We start from the raw sequence: 19,077 nt of genomic DNA, 5'->3' as shown, positions 1-19,077 counted from the left end.
CCGATCTGATCACGTGTTACACAGGCCAGCCAGCTCACTGGTGTGATGACGTCACGTGATCTGTCACGTGACGTCACGTGATCTTATTACCCGGCTTGACAGTTCTCTGTATACGGCGAAGCTTAGTTTAGATGCGCGGATGTGAAGTGGACCGGTAGTGCTATGGTAAAACCTTGAAACTTAATTAGACGCTAAACTGGAACTTGATATTCACTTAATTAAGGGCAATTTGGAACTTGATATGAAACTAATTAAAGGGTAATTTGGTAATGTAAGGGCTTGTCTCTGACTCTCAAGGGTCTGTAGAGTAAGTTGCTTTAGGCAATTAAATTAGCACATTATTAGGACGATTAGATGAGCTGAACTTTGGAACATGATTAGAATTCAATTATGAGTAAATAGCGTTCCTGCAGGATATATATAACTTAGCATAACTAATTAGTGTAATTTAATGATCAGACCAAATTAACACCCAAGTAATAACCTGTTAGAATCCATGACTTAAACACACTCAACTTTTTTACAACTTACTTTTACCACAAGTTTTTATTTTACAACTCACTTTTACCACAAGTTTTTATTTTACAACATATATCGAATACAAATTAGAGATGACTTAGATTTTAGTCTGCTATAACTAGCATTCCATGCCTTTACAACACAAATATTCCATAGAAATTTACTAAAATTAATATAAAGAAATTAAGTAATGACAATACGTTACTCCCTAGTACAAAATATGCTATTGTTTAAAAATATGTTGCATATTTAATGAACCTAACCGTGGACACTGGATAAAACGTGTTGGGTTCAGTGGTCCTGTCAGTAACAACTTCTCAGCACTAACAGTGGCCAGTCTATACTTTTATGATATTAGCTTAATTAGTAAGTCGGCGGTCCGACGAATTAAGAACTTTAAAACTTTTTAAAACTATTTTTAGAAAAGTTTAATATTGAGACTTCAATAAAAGTATGGAAGGAGGGATTGAAATCGAGCGAGAAAGCACAAAACTAATGTTTCATTCGGCAGGCCTTAAAGAATAATGAAAGTACCGAGATAATGTTATGATTTCATTAAAATGTTCTATTCTAGTAATATTCAAGGAGGGATTTGAATTTATCTAATTTTGACGCCGTACTGCACTTCCTTGCTACTTCAGCCCTGCAATACGATTATGTATGCAGTATTACGTTATTGGAGTGTAAGATGAGCCGTACGTTAGTAAGCCTTACTGGATCAGACCACTCCTTTTACAAACCTTCCTTTCGGAGTCTTTCTGACTGATTTTTATATTCTTCATAGAGGACCAAATAAGGGTAAATATTGCTGCTTACTAGTCAATGTAAATTCTTTCAATGGAATGGATTTATTTCATTAACCAATGTTTATTTCATTCCGGCAAATTACTTTTTTGGATGTGATTTTTATACAGATATAGGAGGATGGAGAAGCCGTAAAAAATAATTTTCACGGCCTAAAAATCCTTAAGACTGCTGAAATTATTAAACCCCGAGTGATAAATGTTTCTAAATAAATTTTGGGGCTCTCGAAGGTTTGAGAAGCCGTAACAAGCATTTTTGTAACCTAAATATCGTTAAAAAACCACTAGTGATGATTGTTTCTTTTTGGGGTTTTTTAAGGTTTCCTAATTTGCTGCTATTTCCAGCTGATAACGAAAACTATTAAGTGATATTCTAAGAAAAGCGTTTTTTGTAAATTAACCTCCAGCATGGCAAAAAGGTTTATTTTTGTGAGACACCACATTTCAGACGACTCCTACATGGACTCACTTGGACATCAAGGCAACACTCTGACCAGACTTTAAGATCAACCAGAATCCCGCTATCAAACCACAACCTTATCTACTGATAAGATTGTGAGAAACTCCCCTATATCAACTGATAAGACAATCAGAAAGTTCTAGATGTCCAGTCACAACAGAGCTCAGAGAAACCTTGACGCAATTACAACTTAACCCCAGTCAAACTCACAACATAGTCTAACAAGCTCCACAGCAAGGATCAAGAGGAAGCAGCAATTACACAGGTGCTTTGTACAGCCACATTTCCCTGTACTTTAACCCTATTGTTTGACTGTAACTAATATGACTGTAATATTTACATTTATTACACTGTCGTACGCCGAAGATTAAGATCCCGGACCAGTCTCCCGTACACAACTGTGTAGTGTGTAACCTGGCAGTGTATCCAGCATGGTCACATTCCAAGCTCTTAACCAAGAGAAAACATGACTCTCACCGTACTGGTTTTAAAAATATCATCCCCTAAACTTCATGAAAGATGATAAATTCCTTTGTCTAAAGTATCCGCAATTAGACGTCTGATAATTATGCTTATTATTATGAATTATTTGTTTGATATTGGCTGTTGCATGCGTAAATCTTACAAACTCTGACACTCTAAATCAGGGACTGAGCACCTGGTAACTATAATTAGTATCAGGGTGGACCCGGCTGCGGTTATAGAGACAAAGCCGGTAAAAGTCGGCACATCGGCCGGTAAAAGTGACAGAAAAACACTCCAGAGTAGGTTAGTTTGAGGGGCCGGGTTTAACTCACCATTGGGGCTGATCCCCTTGAGCCCGAGGAAGAGGGTTTGGGTTTTCTGTTCCATCTATTAGCCATTCCAGTGTGCGCAGGAGAGGCTGCAAAACAGAACAAAAATAAAGAAAATAGTGGAAGGTGATAACAGCTCGCAGAAACTTTGCTGCCTAGTCAGCTGACGGAGGGTGAACACGTGACTTTAAGCCGACCAATTGGAGCACAGTCCTGGCGAGGAGCGGCCAATGAGACCGACTAGCGGGTTATGAGATGTCAATGCTTTGCAATTGAATGTGACTGTACCTGTCAACCCCTCCGGAGTAAAGCTCACACTAGAAAATTCTGAAATATTTGTGTACACGTTAGGTGTAGTGTGTGCTAAATCCGGCTCTGTGAGATTCACCCCTACTTCCTCCCCCTCATATCAATCAGTCAGTCAATCTCTCCAATCATACTCCATCATCACCACCACACCACACAGCAAAACAGCGTGTTGTAGTGCTAAGTACTGCAGCACAACACTCTTGCTAGTTGGAGCTTGTCGCTGCCCGGAGACTTGCACTGTTAGCCTGGAGACACTCCATTAAGAGAGCCTACAACAGTGTTATGAATTGTTTGGAGATGGGCTGCAGCTAAGTTGGGGTGTGTTGTAGTCCAGTTTAATTTACTCAATTAAACAGTTAATAGCTCTGATAAAGTGGACAGGGTTCCCTCAGTTAACCTCTCCCTCTTTTGGAGACTTGATGGGGCTTTAAAAGAATTTGATACCGCTGAAAATACTAATTAGGATCATCTTCGATCAAGAGACCTTGCTGCTTGTCGGTATATCAATCAAATTGTGCTTTCATCACTTTCTCCCTTACAGGGCAATATATTTGGTCACATTGTCTGATGGTATTCTAGGAATGTAGTTGATAAGAAGTGCCGAAGTAAATCTGGCACAAGTGGGACTCAAAGTACTAAGTCAGTGATTCTGAGGCGTATCATGCTGCCAGAACTTCAATTTGTGACAAAAATTTGTGAATTCAAGTGATTTTCAGAGAGGTTATCGTAGTGCAAAGCACTTACAAAGTTTAATTTGTACCAATCTGAAGTGATTTGCGTGAACAAGTATTCAAACTCAGGCCATTTCTTGTACAAGTTCAACAAGTAGCTGGAACCACGTTTTGTACAATAGCGATTGTACTGATTTTAATGTTCCCTTATAAGTTTACAGGATGATATATTTATGATGATCACTTACAAGCCATTACAGTTTAGTATTCAACATGCTGGTCCCTACTATACATATATATATATATATATATAAGTAGCTTTAACCTGTTAAGAATGTATGGGTATAATAGCAGACGCCCAGCCAGATATAGCATTATCAACTCAAAATAGTTTTACAAAATAAATGTATTTCGCTAACCAGATATATCTAGCTTAACGATCACATTTGCAGTTTTACGCGATATAAAAATAGTATTTATACTCTGATACAAAAACTAAAAGACGTGTTGTTCCAGATAAATATCTAGTGTTACTTTGTTAAAAATTGTATTGTCCGAGATGAATATCTAGCGTTACTTTGTTAAATATATTATTGTTCCAGATACATCTAGTTTTACTTTGTTAATTAATATAGTATTGTTCGAGATAAATATCTAGCGTTACTTTGTTAAATATATTATTGTTCCAGATAAATATCTAGTGTTACCGCTACTTTACTCTGATAAAATAGCTTAACGCTAAATATAACTAACCCGGTTCTACCGAATCAACTACAACAAAATATTTTACCAGATGAATCTAGTTTCCCTCTCAGATAAATCTAGCTTCCCTCTCAGATACACAGCTAGTTTAACACCGGGTAAAATAATAGATACGCCTAATATTCCAATGTGACGTACCCCCGGCAAGACACGAATCTTGCCGGGCCATATAAATTTACGTCCTGATAAATATCTGGTTTTATTTTGGATAAATATCTAATTTTATTTTTATAAACAGCGTATTAACGCTCAGATAAATCAAGCTTTACTTAAGAACCACGCCTAATTTAACGTACCCGGCCGGGCCGGCCTTGCCAGCTGCTTGCATCCCGCCGGTTTGCGGAGGGAACACCCGTGTCGTCCCTCGTAAATCCATGTTTCTTGGTTCGAGGGTTGGGGTTGTCCTCCCCCGACATTAAGTATTTAGGATCCTGTCACCTCAGCAGCACTTATAGAGCAAAGTTTAATAAATTTTGTCACCTCGGCTGTATACTATAAATATTATCAATTCACTGTAATTATCAGCTGCAATTGTCACAAATGCAAATTCAGTAGCGAGGATGGAATTGGATACACAAGAAAAATATGTAAAACAAGGATAGTTCTGTAAAGTTCAGCTAGGAAACTAAAATTTAATAAATTAGAACATCTATTATCAATAAAATTAAGCAGAACAATTAAAACCTAGATCAACAAAGGCTCCTGTGACTACAACTAAACAACCTAGAAGTCGACCCGTCGACCGTCTAGAATTTGCTCATTAGGCGATTAAATTCTGTCCAGAATGGTCCAAAAGGGTCCAGAATGGTCCAGAAGGGGTTAATAAGTTTCATTCACTAAACTCATTGTTCGAATTTGGAGAAAGGATAACCTAGATAATGATAATGAAATGACAAAGGTTTTTTCCTAGTTATATCCAGAAAAGCCAGATATGATATATTACGATCAATATTTAATTGCAAATATCTCGGGGCGGCTGACATAATAAATACAATTTTATATTTTAAGATTTAGAACGAACTAAAAATTGAAAATAAAAATAAAGGAATATTTTGCCATCTGCTCGTTCGTTATAAGAAAATACAGATAAGAGGAGATGAAATGAATGTGAATCATATATCTGAATATGGGTTATATAAATATAAGTTAAATAAATTAGATTTATATTTCTATGATTTTGCAATAAGTTAATTTGAGAAATTGGGAAATATATCCTTAGGTTAGGTAACTGCAAAAATGAATTCCGCGGAATTGTTCATATTTAGGAGATGAAATGAATTATTATAAATACCTGGAAAAATCATAAATGCCTGGGAAAATGTGAAGTGTGAGGTAATCGTTGGATGGGTAAAGATCTCAAACAAGTAATCTTAATTGTTCGGTTAAAAAACAAGCGAGTAAAACTGTCAGAACCGATAACTCGTTGTTCTACAAGAACAATTTCAAAATATGAGCTGCCAGTTTAGCTGCTATAAACAGAGTAAATATCACACGTTAATAGGGTGAAACACAAACGGAGAAAAATGAGTGACGTGACACACCCAATTTTACCATATCTTGAGTTAACTCAATACTCAAAAAACAACGTTTAACCTTGAATGAGTTATGTTTAATGTAAAGACTGCTGCTAAGTGACATTTACACGGTTTAAACCTCTGTTGTAACATTCATAATAAAAACAATAGAAACATACTTTAAGTCTTAGAAGTGTTTGAACCAGTGAACAAGTGTTTGAACCAGTGAACAACTTGTATTATTAATTTCGACAACATGGAATTCTGCGATGAGCGATCACCGAGTTGTTGCTAAATATCACGCAGAGAGGAGGAGGAGGACGAAAGGTTGCGAGTCGGATATATGACCTTCTCTGAATTAGGGGCTATTACACGTCTAGAAAATATTTATGCGGCTGTCTCACAAGTATATTATGTAGATTATGTAATACAAGATTGTCCGGTGTGAATATTATAACTTATCAGTTGATTTATAACAACATTTGGATATTATGAGAGGTGTCATGTACAGATGAACGAGCAGTTCCGACCCTGAGCCAAGCCGTACAAATTATTCAATTTGACAGCAAGTTCGGTAACAAAATAAACAAAGTTCAAACGGACCCCTGTCTCAGAGAACAAATCACGAAATATGGTGAAATGAGTGTCCAGACCCCCAACAACCTGGCTGAAGGGAAGGTTCAAATGACGGAAGGGATCGTGATAATAATTGAGTTAGCTCACACTAGGAACACTAGGAACTAAAGTCATCCAATCGCTTTACAGCAGCCTGAACGTCACCTTGGTAAGGGTACGTTGGTAAGGGTCACGTTTATGTGCCATAATCATGTCATCTTCCTGTCATTGTAATAACCGTTTTGTATGAGGTCACTGCATACTGAGCGTGATGTAATCTTAAACCCTGGTGGTGGTGGTTACTGAATGTTCTGGAAATAGCACAGGTGTGGGAGACTTTTACACAAGTCTTATACCCTTAACCTCCCTCCCTCCCTCCCTCCCTCCCTCCCTCCCTCCCTCCCTCCCTCCCTCCCTCCCTCCCTCCCTCCCTCCCTCCCTCCCTCCCTCCCTCCCTCCCTCCCTCCCTCCCTCCCTCCCTCCCTCCCTCCCTCCCTCCCTCCCTCCCTCCCTCCCTCCCTCCCTCCCTCCCTCCCTCCCTCCCTCCCTCCCTCCCTCCCTCCCTCCCTCCCTCCCTCCCTCCCTCCCTCCCTCCCTCCCTCCCTCCCTCCCTCCCTCCCTCCCTCCCTCCCTCCCTCCCTCCCACCCTTCCTCCATTCCTCCCTCCCTCCCTCCCGCCCTCCCTCCCTCCCTCCCTCCCTCCCTCCCTCCCTCCCTCCCTCCCTCTCACTCAAAATAAAAACCCTCCTTCCCCTTCAAAGAAAACACAACACACTGGATCATACTATAATAGACACAGTAACGTAGCAGAATGCTAAAATAAGCTTGCAAGTAAACTAAAATGCACGTACTTATGCAGCCCCCCGGTGAAGTAGCTCAACAGAGGGGAGGTCCCCTACTACTCTACTAGTGCTCTACTACAGGAGGACCGCAACTACTAAACATCTGAATTTGTCTCGGAGAATTTGTCAAGCATGATAATATATGCCTAATTACTCTTCTTAACGTCATGGCTACATGTTTTATCAGGCTCCTCAACGTGTTCTCCGAGAGTGGAATAGGAAGAGTTAAAGGACCAGTTAACTCAAAAAAAAGTTATCCTCATATTTTGACAGATTGTGACAAATAGCAAACTGAGCAACGAGTCGAAATTCCTAAATCTCTAACTGCTCTCTAACGCGTGTAATTACCGTTTGTATTATTTTGGCGATGACGTCATAAAGTCCCTTGCGCGCACAGAAGAGCTCGTGAGACTGTATTTTACAGGTAAAAATGGACATAATGCAATGGTTCTCCCCCAAATAACTCGAAAAGTAAGTGTTTTAGGGTACATGTTGCTTCATAAGTTGTATATAAACATGGCCATTCTGCACAATTTGCACCCATTCAAAAATCTGTAGGGCCTTCATAGCCCAATTTACAAGATACCCATATTTTTGCATGATTTCTGGAACCGGAAATCAGTTTTTCGCCAATAACTGAAAAAGTAAGCACTTTAAGGCATCTGTTTCTTCGTAAGTCATATATAAATATGCTAATTGCGGTTCTTTTGCACCCTGTCTAAAGACTCTATCACGATCCTATCGAAAATGGGCTCAGCACCACGCCCAAAATGGTTTTTGGCAAATTTCTCGAAAAGTAAGGATTTTAGGCCATGTGTTGCTCAGTAACTCCTATATAAACATGCATATGCCGCTTCGTTTCAGCCTATTTAGAAGTCTCTACGACCTTCAGAAGCAAAAGGTCGGTTACGTTATTGGGTTAATATCGGCGTGGTCAATATGTCTCCAACCGAAAATCGTTTATTCATACTTTTGGGAAGGTCTTTGCAAAATTTCGTGAGTATACGAAAATTTGCAGGTTCAATTCCATAAATGTCCATAAATGACTGGACTACACAAGTTTAGAGTTAACTTTAGAGAAACTCATAAATCATTATTATCTAAAATTAAGCTGTCAGTGTCCATGATCAACCTATGGCTACAATGTTTTACGTGAAAATTGAAATGTAAAAATCAGGAGTAAATAGTAATATAAAAAGTGTATTTTTAGATTAAAGTGCTATCTCATAGTTTAAGAATTGTATAGATTAACGTTTGTCGTTTAGCCATCTAAGAATCGATCGTGCCGTAATACATATGGCCAAAGAATAATAGGGTCTTGGAAATTCTATAGTTGTTCAGTGGGTCGATTGACTGAACACGTTTGCACTTGGTATTTAAATTTACCTGTAGTTTATTTATGGTAAGTACCGATGATCATACAAGTAGGACGATAACTAGGTAAGTCAAATTCAAAACACTCCGCACACTGTACACTCCAATCAGTATTTAGTAGACCGGGTATTTTTCAGTTCCCACGGCACCGTTCTGATAGGAGCTACTTCTACTAATGGTCCCATGAGAACGGCCGTAAAATAGCCAGACTTCTTGTCTCCTGTACTGTCTGGCACGTGTGGATTAAAGTAAGAAATTTCGCTATGCTAAAAATATAATTGCTCTCGGAACTATGTCTTTTAGGACAGCGAACCATTCGACTGCTCGCATTCTTCCGAACAACTGTAATATTATATTACAGAGTTACACTCTGATCAGCTATATTTAATATATAGCACATTATTTTGTGTATTAGTTTCATGGACTGGGGAAAAATAATCGGTACAGTCTCCCTTCGTTTTAATGAAGCAATGAAAACAATCAAAAATTATCACATATGACATAACTTGTAATAGCAGAAACTTTCTAACCGTACATTCACCAGCCACTGTTCAAGAAGTTATGTCACTGTTTAAAATCCTGACGTGAGCACTGTACATCCAATCAGCTATTCATATAGTTAGGGTGATAGCCAAAACTATAAGGATTTTGGAGAACTAGGGAAATAGTCATAACTCTAAAATTTGAGTGAGTTACACGTGTTTTATTGACGATGATAAACATTTGTGCATTGTATTACGCTATGCCAGCGCGCACTGAGGGACTATATGACGTCACGCGGCCACAGCTTATTATTGCAATAACACGCGTTACACGTAAGCTAGAGAGTTGGTTCTTTCGGCGATACAATTTTTTACCAGTTTGTCACAGCTGATTTAAATCTTAGCCAAATTGGAGACTACAAATTTTTCAGTTAACTGGTCCTTTAAACGAGATAGAATTATACAATTTTCGTAAGATTTGTAAGAATATTATAAAATATTACAGGATTTACGCGTGTAATGGACTCAGGATCAGAAGCTCATGTCATGTTTAATCGAATATTCTGACGATCATCTTGTCAATGGATAAATGGATGAAGTTCAATCCGTAACAGAATTAGGCGACCTAAAAGCCAGAAGGTGTGATTATGATTTGGATTTCACCTGGTTTTCTTAATTTATCGTTGATTAATACCGGATGATGAAAGGTATGCTCCAAAATACGACTTTTGCCGAACACTTAAAGTTAACAAAGAATGGTTGTGGTCCGAAATTAAGAAAGGGTTGCGACAAGTACTCACGACCAGCTAGTCTTGATATAAACTATCAACAATACAAATAACCCGAAATCTACTTCACAGGTCGTTCCTGGGTGGGGATCACTGGGAGTGCCTTACACGGGCAAATAGAAGATAAACTAATAAACAGACTTTTGCTGCACCCAATACAACGTTGTTTATCAATCAGTAGCCTACAAATGATATAATTATAACATTAGTAAGTTATTTGCTGCACCCAACGTTGTTTATCAATCAGTAGTCAATAATTGCGTAATAACGAGCTATGTGCGCATTCGACTACTTCTAACGTTTACTTAATTGAACTTGCAGGCTCATATTTCAGGCCCTTAACAGTAACCACCTAGTTGTTATACCCTGATCTTAAGATAATATCCCATTCAGGGTATAAATCCTACACTTTAACAGCCTTGTTCGAGGCCTCATCAAACATCAGTTAGTGTAACTTTACAGCTAACAAGCTGGTGATTGCTGATTGTTGAGCTGTTTAATAAACAGTGTTTATACAGTGTCTATTATATTTGGGGCTAGGAGGGGTTGTGATAACGAGCTGTAGAGTACTTATTACTTAGTATCGTGCAGGCTGCAGCTATAATATTCAACATTTATTAAACAGAGGTGTAAATAATAGGCAACAGAACAATGAATAATGATAGATATAAATCAAAATGATAGGTAGTTCACACTCTACTGTCCCTATAACGTCATGTCCTAGTACTTTGTATCTCATATCTTGTATGTTCTTTAGTACTGTTGTTAGGACTACGGTTAAGATGAGGGTTTGGGTTGAGGTTTGGGTTACACTGCCTGGGAACATATCTTTGTTTAGTTTAGGCCGTTTAACGTGAACAAGGATCTGAAGCTTATTGAGTGATTAAAAAGTTATCTTATGCTTCAGTAATCTTATAACTTTATGACCTTATTTTCTGATGAAATTGTGTCCGTGTAAATAGAATGCGTATGAGTCAAATGAATTATGATTTTGAGTATATGGAAGTAAGCGGTTGATTTTACCGCGACGATAATATTTTTAACAGCACATGAAATTAACAGAATATCATCTTACATCACGAAATTGAAAACATACTTTACGAAGACGGGTGGGCACCTTAAGATGTAAAATAAAGTAAAGCTACAGAAAAGGGAAAACACGGCAAAACACGGCACTGTACGGCACCACTTCACGGCACCACACAGGGCAGTGTAGTGGTGCCGGCGGACTGAAACACTGTGAGAAAGGGTCGGTATTAAGAGATTGGTTTGTAAGATGACACCCGTATAACAGTACAACAACCAGCTGGTCATACCAACACCTGTAATATATAACCTACCCCCCCCCCCCCCCCCCCTACAGTGGTCACTTCAAGTTGGTGTTAAAAGAGGACATTCTTCCCGACACAATTCTACCAGAATTAGGTTTCTATTCTACCACCTGCTGGTAAGAATTAGGATTTAGGATGTTTTGTGGGTGAGTAAGTGTTAAAGTTTGGGTTCAGTTCAGGTGTGAGGTTATGTTTGTGGTTTAAAATAAGAGGGGCAAACGTGGTGATTTGAAATTTAATACAGCAAACTAATAACGCTAGCGGGCCATCCAAAATGAAATGAAGATAAATTCTACAAAGAAACACAGTCCAGCTCATTTGAAAATCTCAGCAAGTCATTAGGATCAAAGGTCGAGGAAGGGGGGTTTTCTCGGAAACAATCCTCGAAATCCCAAGCTATTAATCAACACTTACTACAAAGTAAGTAAAAGTAAGTTATCTATCAAGCCTAATTACGAGCTAATTAGAACGCACTACAACACTTATAGGGGGCTGGAGAGATAATACCAAACATTCCTACACAGTGTGGGAGCACGTCACGTGGGTATGCGGAGTGTTTGCTTTGTGTTCCCATCCATTGTGAGGCATGTTAATTCTTGCAAATATTTACACGCATATTGTAGGGGTCTGGGGGCATGGTAGCGGTTTGATATATACATGGCAGCGGTTTGATAACTATAGCTTGGCCGCGAAACCTGGCCGCTAGAAGCTCCAAATTGCAATGAAATTGCTCTGAAAACTGGAACTTTAGATAATAAAATATAAATAAATCCACACACACACACAACAAGAGTAGTAGCAGTTTAATAACTAATAATATGTTGTTCCTTTACTCACAGCATATTGAAATATGCAGGAAGCGCATCGAGAGCCCTTGTCTCAATAAACAACAAGGCTTTATGTCCTTCAACATTTTTAATACATGATCTGCAGTAGACATTGTGAAATGTTTCTGAAATTCGGGCGTGAAGGCTAATGAGGCGGCTACCCGGGGCTGAAGATGGCATGCAGGTGTTGTTTTTTTCAATTTATTATAAATTAATGACATATGTTAAAGAAAATAGCATGTTTTAGCAGAGTATAACCAACTTTAATGTTATAAATTCTAGGACCACATACGAGATAAAACTCTTAAGTATTATGACCGTTTTCGGAGTATAACCAACTTTAATGTAATAAATTCTAGAATCACATACGAAATTTTAGGATCACATACGAAATAAAACTCGTAAGTATTATGACCGTTTTCGGTGTAGTGTTCATTACATACAATTTCCGTGAGTATAAGTGAGATTATAAACATTGTCTCCATAATATTCACACAGGCCGCACCATCAACATTGCTGGAGTTCCAGCGGAATGTATGCGGAATACAAATTCCTGCCATACTTTAATTTATATCCTAGAATATTCACCAAGAATCTTTGCGAAGATTCAAAAGATTGCATCAAATGTTTAAAGTTTTTCAGGTTCACAGAGTGAATTGTTTGTCAATTTTTACCGGTGTAACTTACATACATGATTTTAGTTTACATTGGTAATTTTATGACCCTAAATATATCCTATATATATGATTACATTAAATTCGAAACTTTAAAGACTACCTGTGGCTGTAGGACTAAGGACTCATATTTAATTTACTGAAGATTTCAGGAGAGTTTTTTCTGATAACATAATCAAATTTACCTGCGAAGCCACATACAGGCAGCGCGGTGATGGCTTATAATGGTACAAAAAGACAGATGTTAGACAGCTCAATTGGTATGTCCATATTTTGAGTCCTGCAACCAGCAACCTTTGATTTAGTCACTTTAGTCACACTTTATTAGGCAACACATTCGCACTGCTGATCTAACTTACAAAACCACCACACAGGATTGTGTGACGAATGTGTGACCTACGTCACACGTGACTTGTGAGTCACGTGTACATTTGAATGATGACCTCCACATATTTCATTGAAACGAGTGTGTCATTTCTTCCTTAGTCACGTCCAACATGGCAGTGAGATAATGTAGAAATATGTTGCACGGGAAATACATTATCTCCATTATCACAATAATAGAAACATTACATAAATCAGCCGTTCCAAGAATAACGAAGCTCAAATATCATTAATTTAATAAACATCGTAATAAGAAGTATCAGTATTTTAATACTTTCAACACTACTATATAACAAATAATTTGAGGATTTGGAATCTTACTTCAATACTACTGTATAGTTTTTCTCAGAACTAAAGAGTTTGGAAATCCGAGTCTGGTCCTCAGTACTTGGCAGGGTAAATTATGGCGGATATGAAGTTGAAGAAGAAACTGGAGATAGAGTTGGAGAAAATCAACACCTCCCTTAAGGTAAGAATATCTGAGTGTGATGATGTTAAAAAGTGTACTAATACAAAGGAGGGCATTTGGCAGTCCCTAAAAATGGCTTACAATTTAGCTGAAAAAGCAATCGAAGCTCTGTCTTGCCCACAAGAATCCAGTACACATGAACAGGTTTTAGCTATTGTAAGAGAGGAACTAGCTTCTACACTGCCACAAATTATTCAGGAGAGCTTGGCAACAGCTCAGTCAGGATATTCTGGTGTGAAGTCTTTGCATACTGACAAGGTCAGGCATACTCTGGTGGTTGAAAAGAAGTCTGAGGACTTGGGACCTGATGGAGATAATAAAATCTCGGGTGAAGAATGGACAACAGCTGTGAAAAAGGATCTTAAGCAAAAACTGAGCAATATTCCTGTAGTTAGGGCTAATCCCCCTAAAACTGAAGGCGTTGCCAGACTGGTGTTCAAATCCAAAGAGGATCTAGGTCATGCAGAAGAAGCGCTTAAATCCAATTATAATGTCACATCTAAGTCGGAAGAACTGAGGAAGCTTAATCCAAAGATAACTATCTCGGGCCTTGATGCAGACATAAAGACGAAGGAAGAGCTAGTGGAGGGTGTCCTGAAGAAGAATGACACTATCAAGACCCTGATGGAAAGTGGTGATGAGTTCAAGGCTGTCTTTATGGATGACAAAGATAGGTTTGCCGTTTTGCAGGTTTCACCGGCTATAAGGGAAGTTATCAAAAAGGCTGGAAACAGGATCTGTCTGGGATTGGAAATGTACCCTGTCAGAGACAGGTATCACGTTATACAGTGTTATCACTGTCAAGGTTTTGGTCATACAAGTGGATCCATATACTGCAAGTCCAAAGACTCAGACCCAACATGTTTCTACTGTGCAGGAAGCCACAAATCGAAGGACTGTATTAAGAAGAAAGAGAAAAAGACAGGGGACATACGATGCACGAACTGTTCACATAGCAAGAATCGATCAGAAAAGTCAGATCCAAGACACAAGGCGTCAGACACTCTTTGTCCGTTTTATGTGAGAGAAAAACTGTGGGTCATGTCCAGGACTCACTCATCAAGTGATGCAAAAAACTCCTACCAAATCAGGGTAAAGGAGCTCATGACAAAGAGAACAAGAGCCTAAGGGTTGGGACCTTTAATGTCAGATCGCTTGTAAATAAGACAGTGGGAGTGATGGAGCACCTCAATGATCATAAATGTGATGTTTGCTTTGTCCAGGAAACGTTTCTTAAGGAGGCAGATAGTGTAAAAATTCAAGAGATCAAGAGTTATGGCTGGGAGATACTATCAAATCCTAGAAAACACAGAGGTGGAGGAGGTATTGCTTTCCTTTACAGACCAGAAATAACCTTAAAAGTTAACGAAAAGGTAACTAAGTACAAAACGTTCCAGGTTATGGAAGCATTGCTCCAATCTGAGACTGAGACAGATTCGATTCGTCTTGTGAATATATACAGGCCTCCTTATACAAAGAAAGCTAGATACACGGAATGTATGTTTCTAGAGGAGTTCGAGAGCTACCTTGATGACTTAAGTACCAAGACTGGTATCCCTCTTCTGATGGGAGATTTCAACATTCACATGGAGCGTCCTAATGATTTGTACCCTATGAAATTGGTAAGACTTCTACAAGACTATGACCTTTATCAAATCATGCCTATTGTACCAACGCATGAACAAGGTGGTACAATTGACCTTATACTCTCTACAGAAAACCTTAGGTCTAGAATGGGCCCAGTTTCTGTGACCAAATCAGGAACATCCTCCGACCACTTTCTGGTTCATTTTGATTTAGGGTATCACTGCTGTAAGAAACCCAAGATGACTTGGAAAAAGGTTAACTACCGAAATTTTAAAAATCTTGACAAAGACATTTTTAGAGAAAGTTTGAAGAACTCATCTCTGTGCCAAGGAAATTTTGACTGGTCACTAGACGAGGCCGTTACACAGTACAATGAGGTTCTTTCGAGCCTTATGGACACCCATTGCCCAGAAGTGGACAGGAAAGTGAAAGCTAATGAAACGCCCTGGATTGATGAAGAGCTGAGAGAAGTGAGAAGAATGAGAAGAAGAGCAGAGAGCTTGGAGGTCTGGAAAAGGACTTAAACCAGCGTACGTAGGACTTCGGGATAAATTTCAGGGTATGGAGTTTGAAAAAAGAAAGGGATACTATAGAAATTCTATCACAGCTTCATCAGGTGATATTATTATTGGGGATCAGATTTTAAGACAAACGAAAGGCATTCCCATGGGAGGGAATTCTAGTAGCCAGTTCGCTGATCTTTCGCTAGGGAAGTGTGAATTCAACTACATGACACGCCTAATCAAAGAAAAGAAGTTCGGTCTCGCTAAGCTCCTCTCAAGAAACTGCAGATATGTCGACGACCTCAACACCATGAACTATTTGCATTTCTCTAACCTAATCAGGTCCATTTATCCACCTGACCTGCTTGATTCCCGCACCATATAATGACAACACTATATAATGACAAGCACTTTATAATGACTTGTCACTATATAGTCCTGTCATTACAAAGTGCGTTTTGCACACTATATAATGACATGTGAGACGGCTGCAAATTTACCTAAAATGATGTGACCCATGCCTTCAAATGGTAAGGTCGCGTAACATCGAACGTGCCACAGATCATCACTAGCTGATCCGTCATCTCAAATATTTTAATGCAAGCTGTGGAAAGGATGTGATCCAAGTACTCAAGTGGAAACATGAGTACTTGTTGGAGCTCGTTGGTGTCGTTGGAGCTTGTTATCATGTGGTGGTACTCGTATATATAGGGCTCAATGAAGGAAAAGCTATATCAATCATGGCTACTCCTTCTGTTGAATACACTACTGGTAAACGAGGAAAGGACAACGCTCGACTGGTCCTTCATGAACAGACAGTAAAGAACTCTCCGAACCACAACCACGATGAACAAAGAGCAGAGATCGTGGTCCATCGCTCTAAGAAGATGATGAAGGAACGTGCAGCGACATCGGACACATCAACTAAACGGATCGTTGCTGAAGTTCTTTCAGGACTGGACTTCGAGTGCAGAGCTAACCTTGGATGTCGGACCAGCAGCCTCTCGAAGATGGTACGAACAGCAATCTCGTCATTGACGGAACTTTTAAGGTGGCACCCAATCTATTCACCTAACTCCTGACAGTACATGGAATCACCCCAGACAACTACAGACTTCCTCTGGCGTTTGGTCTTCTCCCTGGAAAGCGGCAAGAACACTACACAAACCTACTAGAAGAACTGGATCGCTTTGGACCTTTTCAGCCAGACACCTTCAGCCAGACACCTTGAAGCCCTCAAACTAGAGCAAGGACTAACAGATCAGAAGATCACGGAAAGACTGATGAGAAGACCTCCACCCCAGAGAGCAGCCAAGTGGATAAGGTACGACTCCCTTCTGGAATCCTTCATGCAAGCCTACGATAACCAGGAGTACGAAGTCATCGATTATCTCTCTGCTGTTTCTGCTGCACTATGAATTCGACATTTGATTATTGATATTATCGGTTTTACGATATTGGGATTTTATGATATTTCGATTGTACTATATTTCTATGACAGTTATACATTTTACTTAAATAAGATTATTTGCTTTAGTAATATTCTAAAAGTAGAATTAAAGAAAAGTAAGGAAAAGTCGATATAAGATAAACTTGTCATTATATAGTGTTGTCATTATATAGTCCGTTTTGCAGACTATATAATGACAAAGATCAGCTGTCATTACAAAGTGCTTGTCATTATATAGTGTTGTCATTATATAGTGTGATTACCGACCTGCTTATGGAGAGGAGTGGTGACGACAATAAGTCCGTAAACTATCTCGACATCAACATCTCGATGAATAACTCCGGACACGTCGCCACCAAGCTTTACAACAAACTTGATGACTTCAACTTTCCTGTGGTCATGTACACCTTTCCTAACAGTAATATTTCCTCTTCTGTTGGTTATAATGTTTTTTACGGTCAGGTCCTTCGTTACTCTTCCATTATCTCTGACCTTGATTCTTTTCTGTGTTCTACCAACACCCTTTATAGGACACTTCTTTCAAGATGTTATAATGACAGACTCCTGAAGAGTAAATTCAAAAAGCTTCTGAAAGACCGACCTAGTATTCTGTACAAATACAGTATACTTGATGTCAGCGACATCCTTGACATCACATTTAACGTGAACAGGTGATCACTGACGAGTGATTGCTAGGGGGTCTTGGCACATTAAACCGGTACAGGTATTAAACCCCCGAAACCGGTGTGCCAAGTCATCTGCTGATGATGTTCACATACATTATTTCCTCTCTCCTTTATTCCTTCCGTCTTTTCTTAAACTTACAGTTCAGTTACTTTATTTCACCAGGTCTACCTAAGGATCAATTATTCTTTGGTGGGGTTTCACTTCTGGTATTGGCTTCATTCCCGTTCCTTTTCCTTATTCTTTATACTTATTTTTTTATATAGTTTAATGAGATTAAATCCCTTTACAAGAAAGTCAATCGCTTGTTGGGTAATTCTCAGACAAGTATGCCATCTGGAAATCCTAAGGAAGTTGCAGATGATCTAAAAGCTTTCTTTTCTGGAAAAGTGGAAAACATCCGGTCCTCTATTGAAAACCTTCGTGATTCACCGGCCGAACCCCAGGAAAACCCAAGAGGTGATAAAAGGGAGTCAAAGTTAGAGACTTTTAAAGCAGTAGAAGTGTCCGAGATGGAAACCCTGGTGAAAAGCATGTCAAATAAGTTCTGTGACTTAGATCCAATACCCATGTTTCTCCTGAAACACTGCATTAAAGAACTAGCACCATTTCTCTGCTACATCGTCAACCTTTCCATTGAAACTGCTAAGTTTCCATCGGATCTTAAGAGAGCAGTGGTCAGACCCACCCTCAAAAAGGATGGAGCAGATCCTGACTGTCTAAAAAACTATAGACCAGTTTCAAATCTCCCGGTTATGTCCAAGATCCTTGAAAAGTACATACTCAGTCAACTCAATAAATACTTGGATGCAGAAGATCTTCATTGTCCAGTTCAGTCTGGTTATAGACCAAAACATAGCTGTGAGACTTTATTAGTGAAAATGACTGATGACATTCTTGGGGAAATCGAGCAGGGTAGAATTGTGACACTGGTCCTGCTAGACCTTTCAGCAGCTTTCGACACAATAGATCATAATATACTTATCAGAAAACTCTTAGCTGACTTTGGAATCACAGGTAAAGCTAACAGCTGGTTTGAGGATTACCTTCATGCAAGATCTTTCGATGTCAAAGTTGGTCAGGAGCTATCTGATGTAATGTGTCTTCTTTTTGGAGTGCCTCAGGGATCTTTGCTTGGACCGATTTTGTTCATCCTGTACATTAAACAACTTCAGAAGATAGCTGCTAAATATGGGATTCGTATTCAGCTATATGCAGATGACTCGCAGCTCTAC

At 39.0% G+C, this 19,077-nt stretch overlaps 1 protein-coding gene across 1 annotated transcript in view; it reads right to left on the bottom strand.

Moving 5' to 3' along the window:
* LOC134820108 (mesocentin-like) overlaps positions 1–4,763 on the bottom strand; it is a 29,232-nt gene extending 24,469 nt beyond the window's left edge. The window contains exon 1 of the mRNA XM_063830329.1: positions 4,615–4,763. Coding sequence (XP_063686399.1) covers positions 4,615–4,734 — 120 coding nt within the window. The 5' untranslated portion in view covers positions 4,735–4,763. The remainder of the gene's footprint in view (positions 1–4,614) is intronic.
* Between the last annotated feature and the right edge of the window lie 14,314 nt (positions 4,764–19,077).

Source organism: Bolinopsis microptera, chromosome 8 (assembly GCF_026151205.1).
Source record: "Bolinopsis microptera isolate Bmic1 chromosome 8, MBARI_Bmic_1.0, whole genome shotgun sequence".
NCBI classification, from domain to species: domain Eukaryota; kingdom Metazoa; phylum Ctenophora; class Tentaculata; order Lobata; family Bolinopsidae; genus Bolinopsis; species Bolinopsis microptera.
The sequence above is the reverse complement of the archived record's forward strand: the minus strand, read 5'-3'. Positions and strand labels throughout refer to the sequence as shown.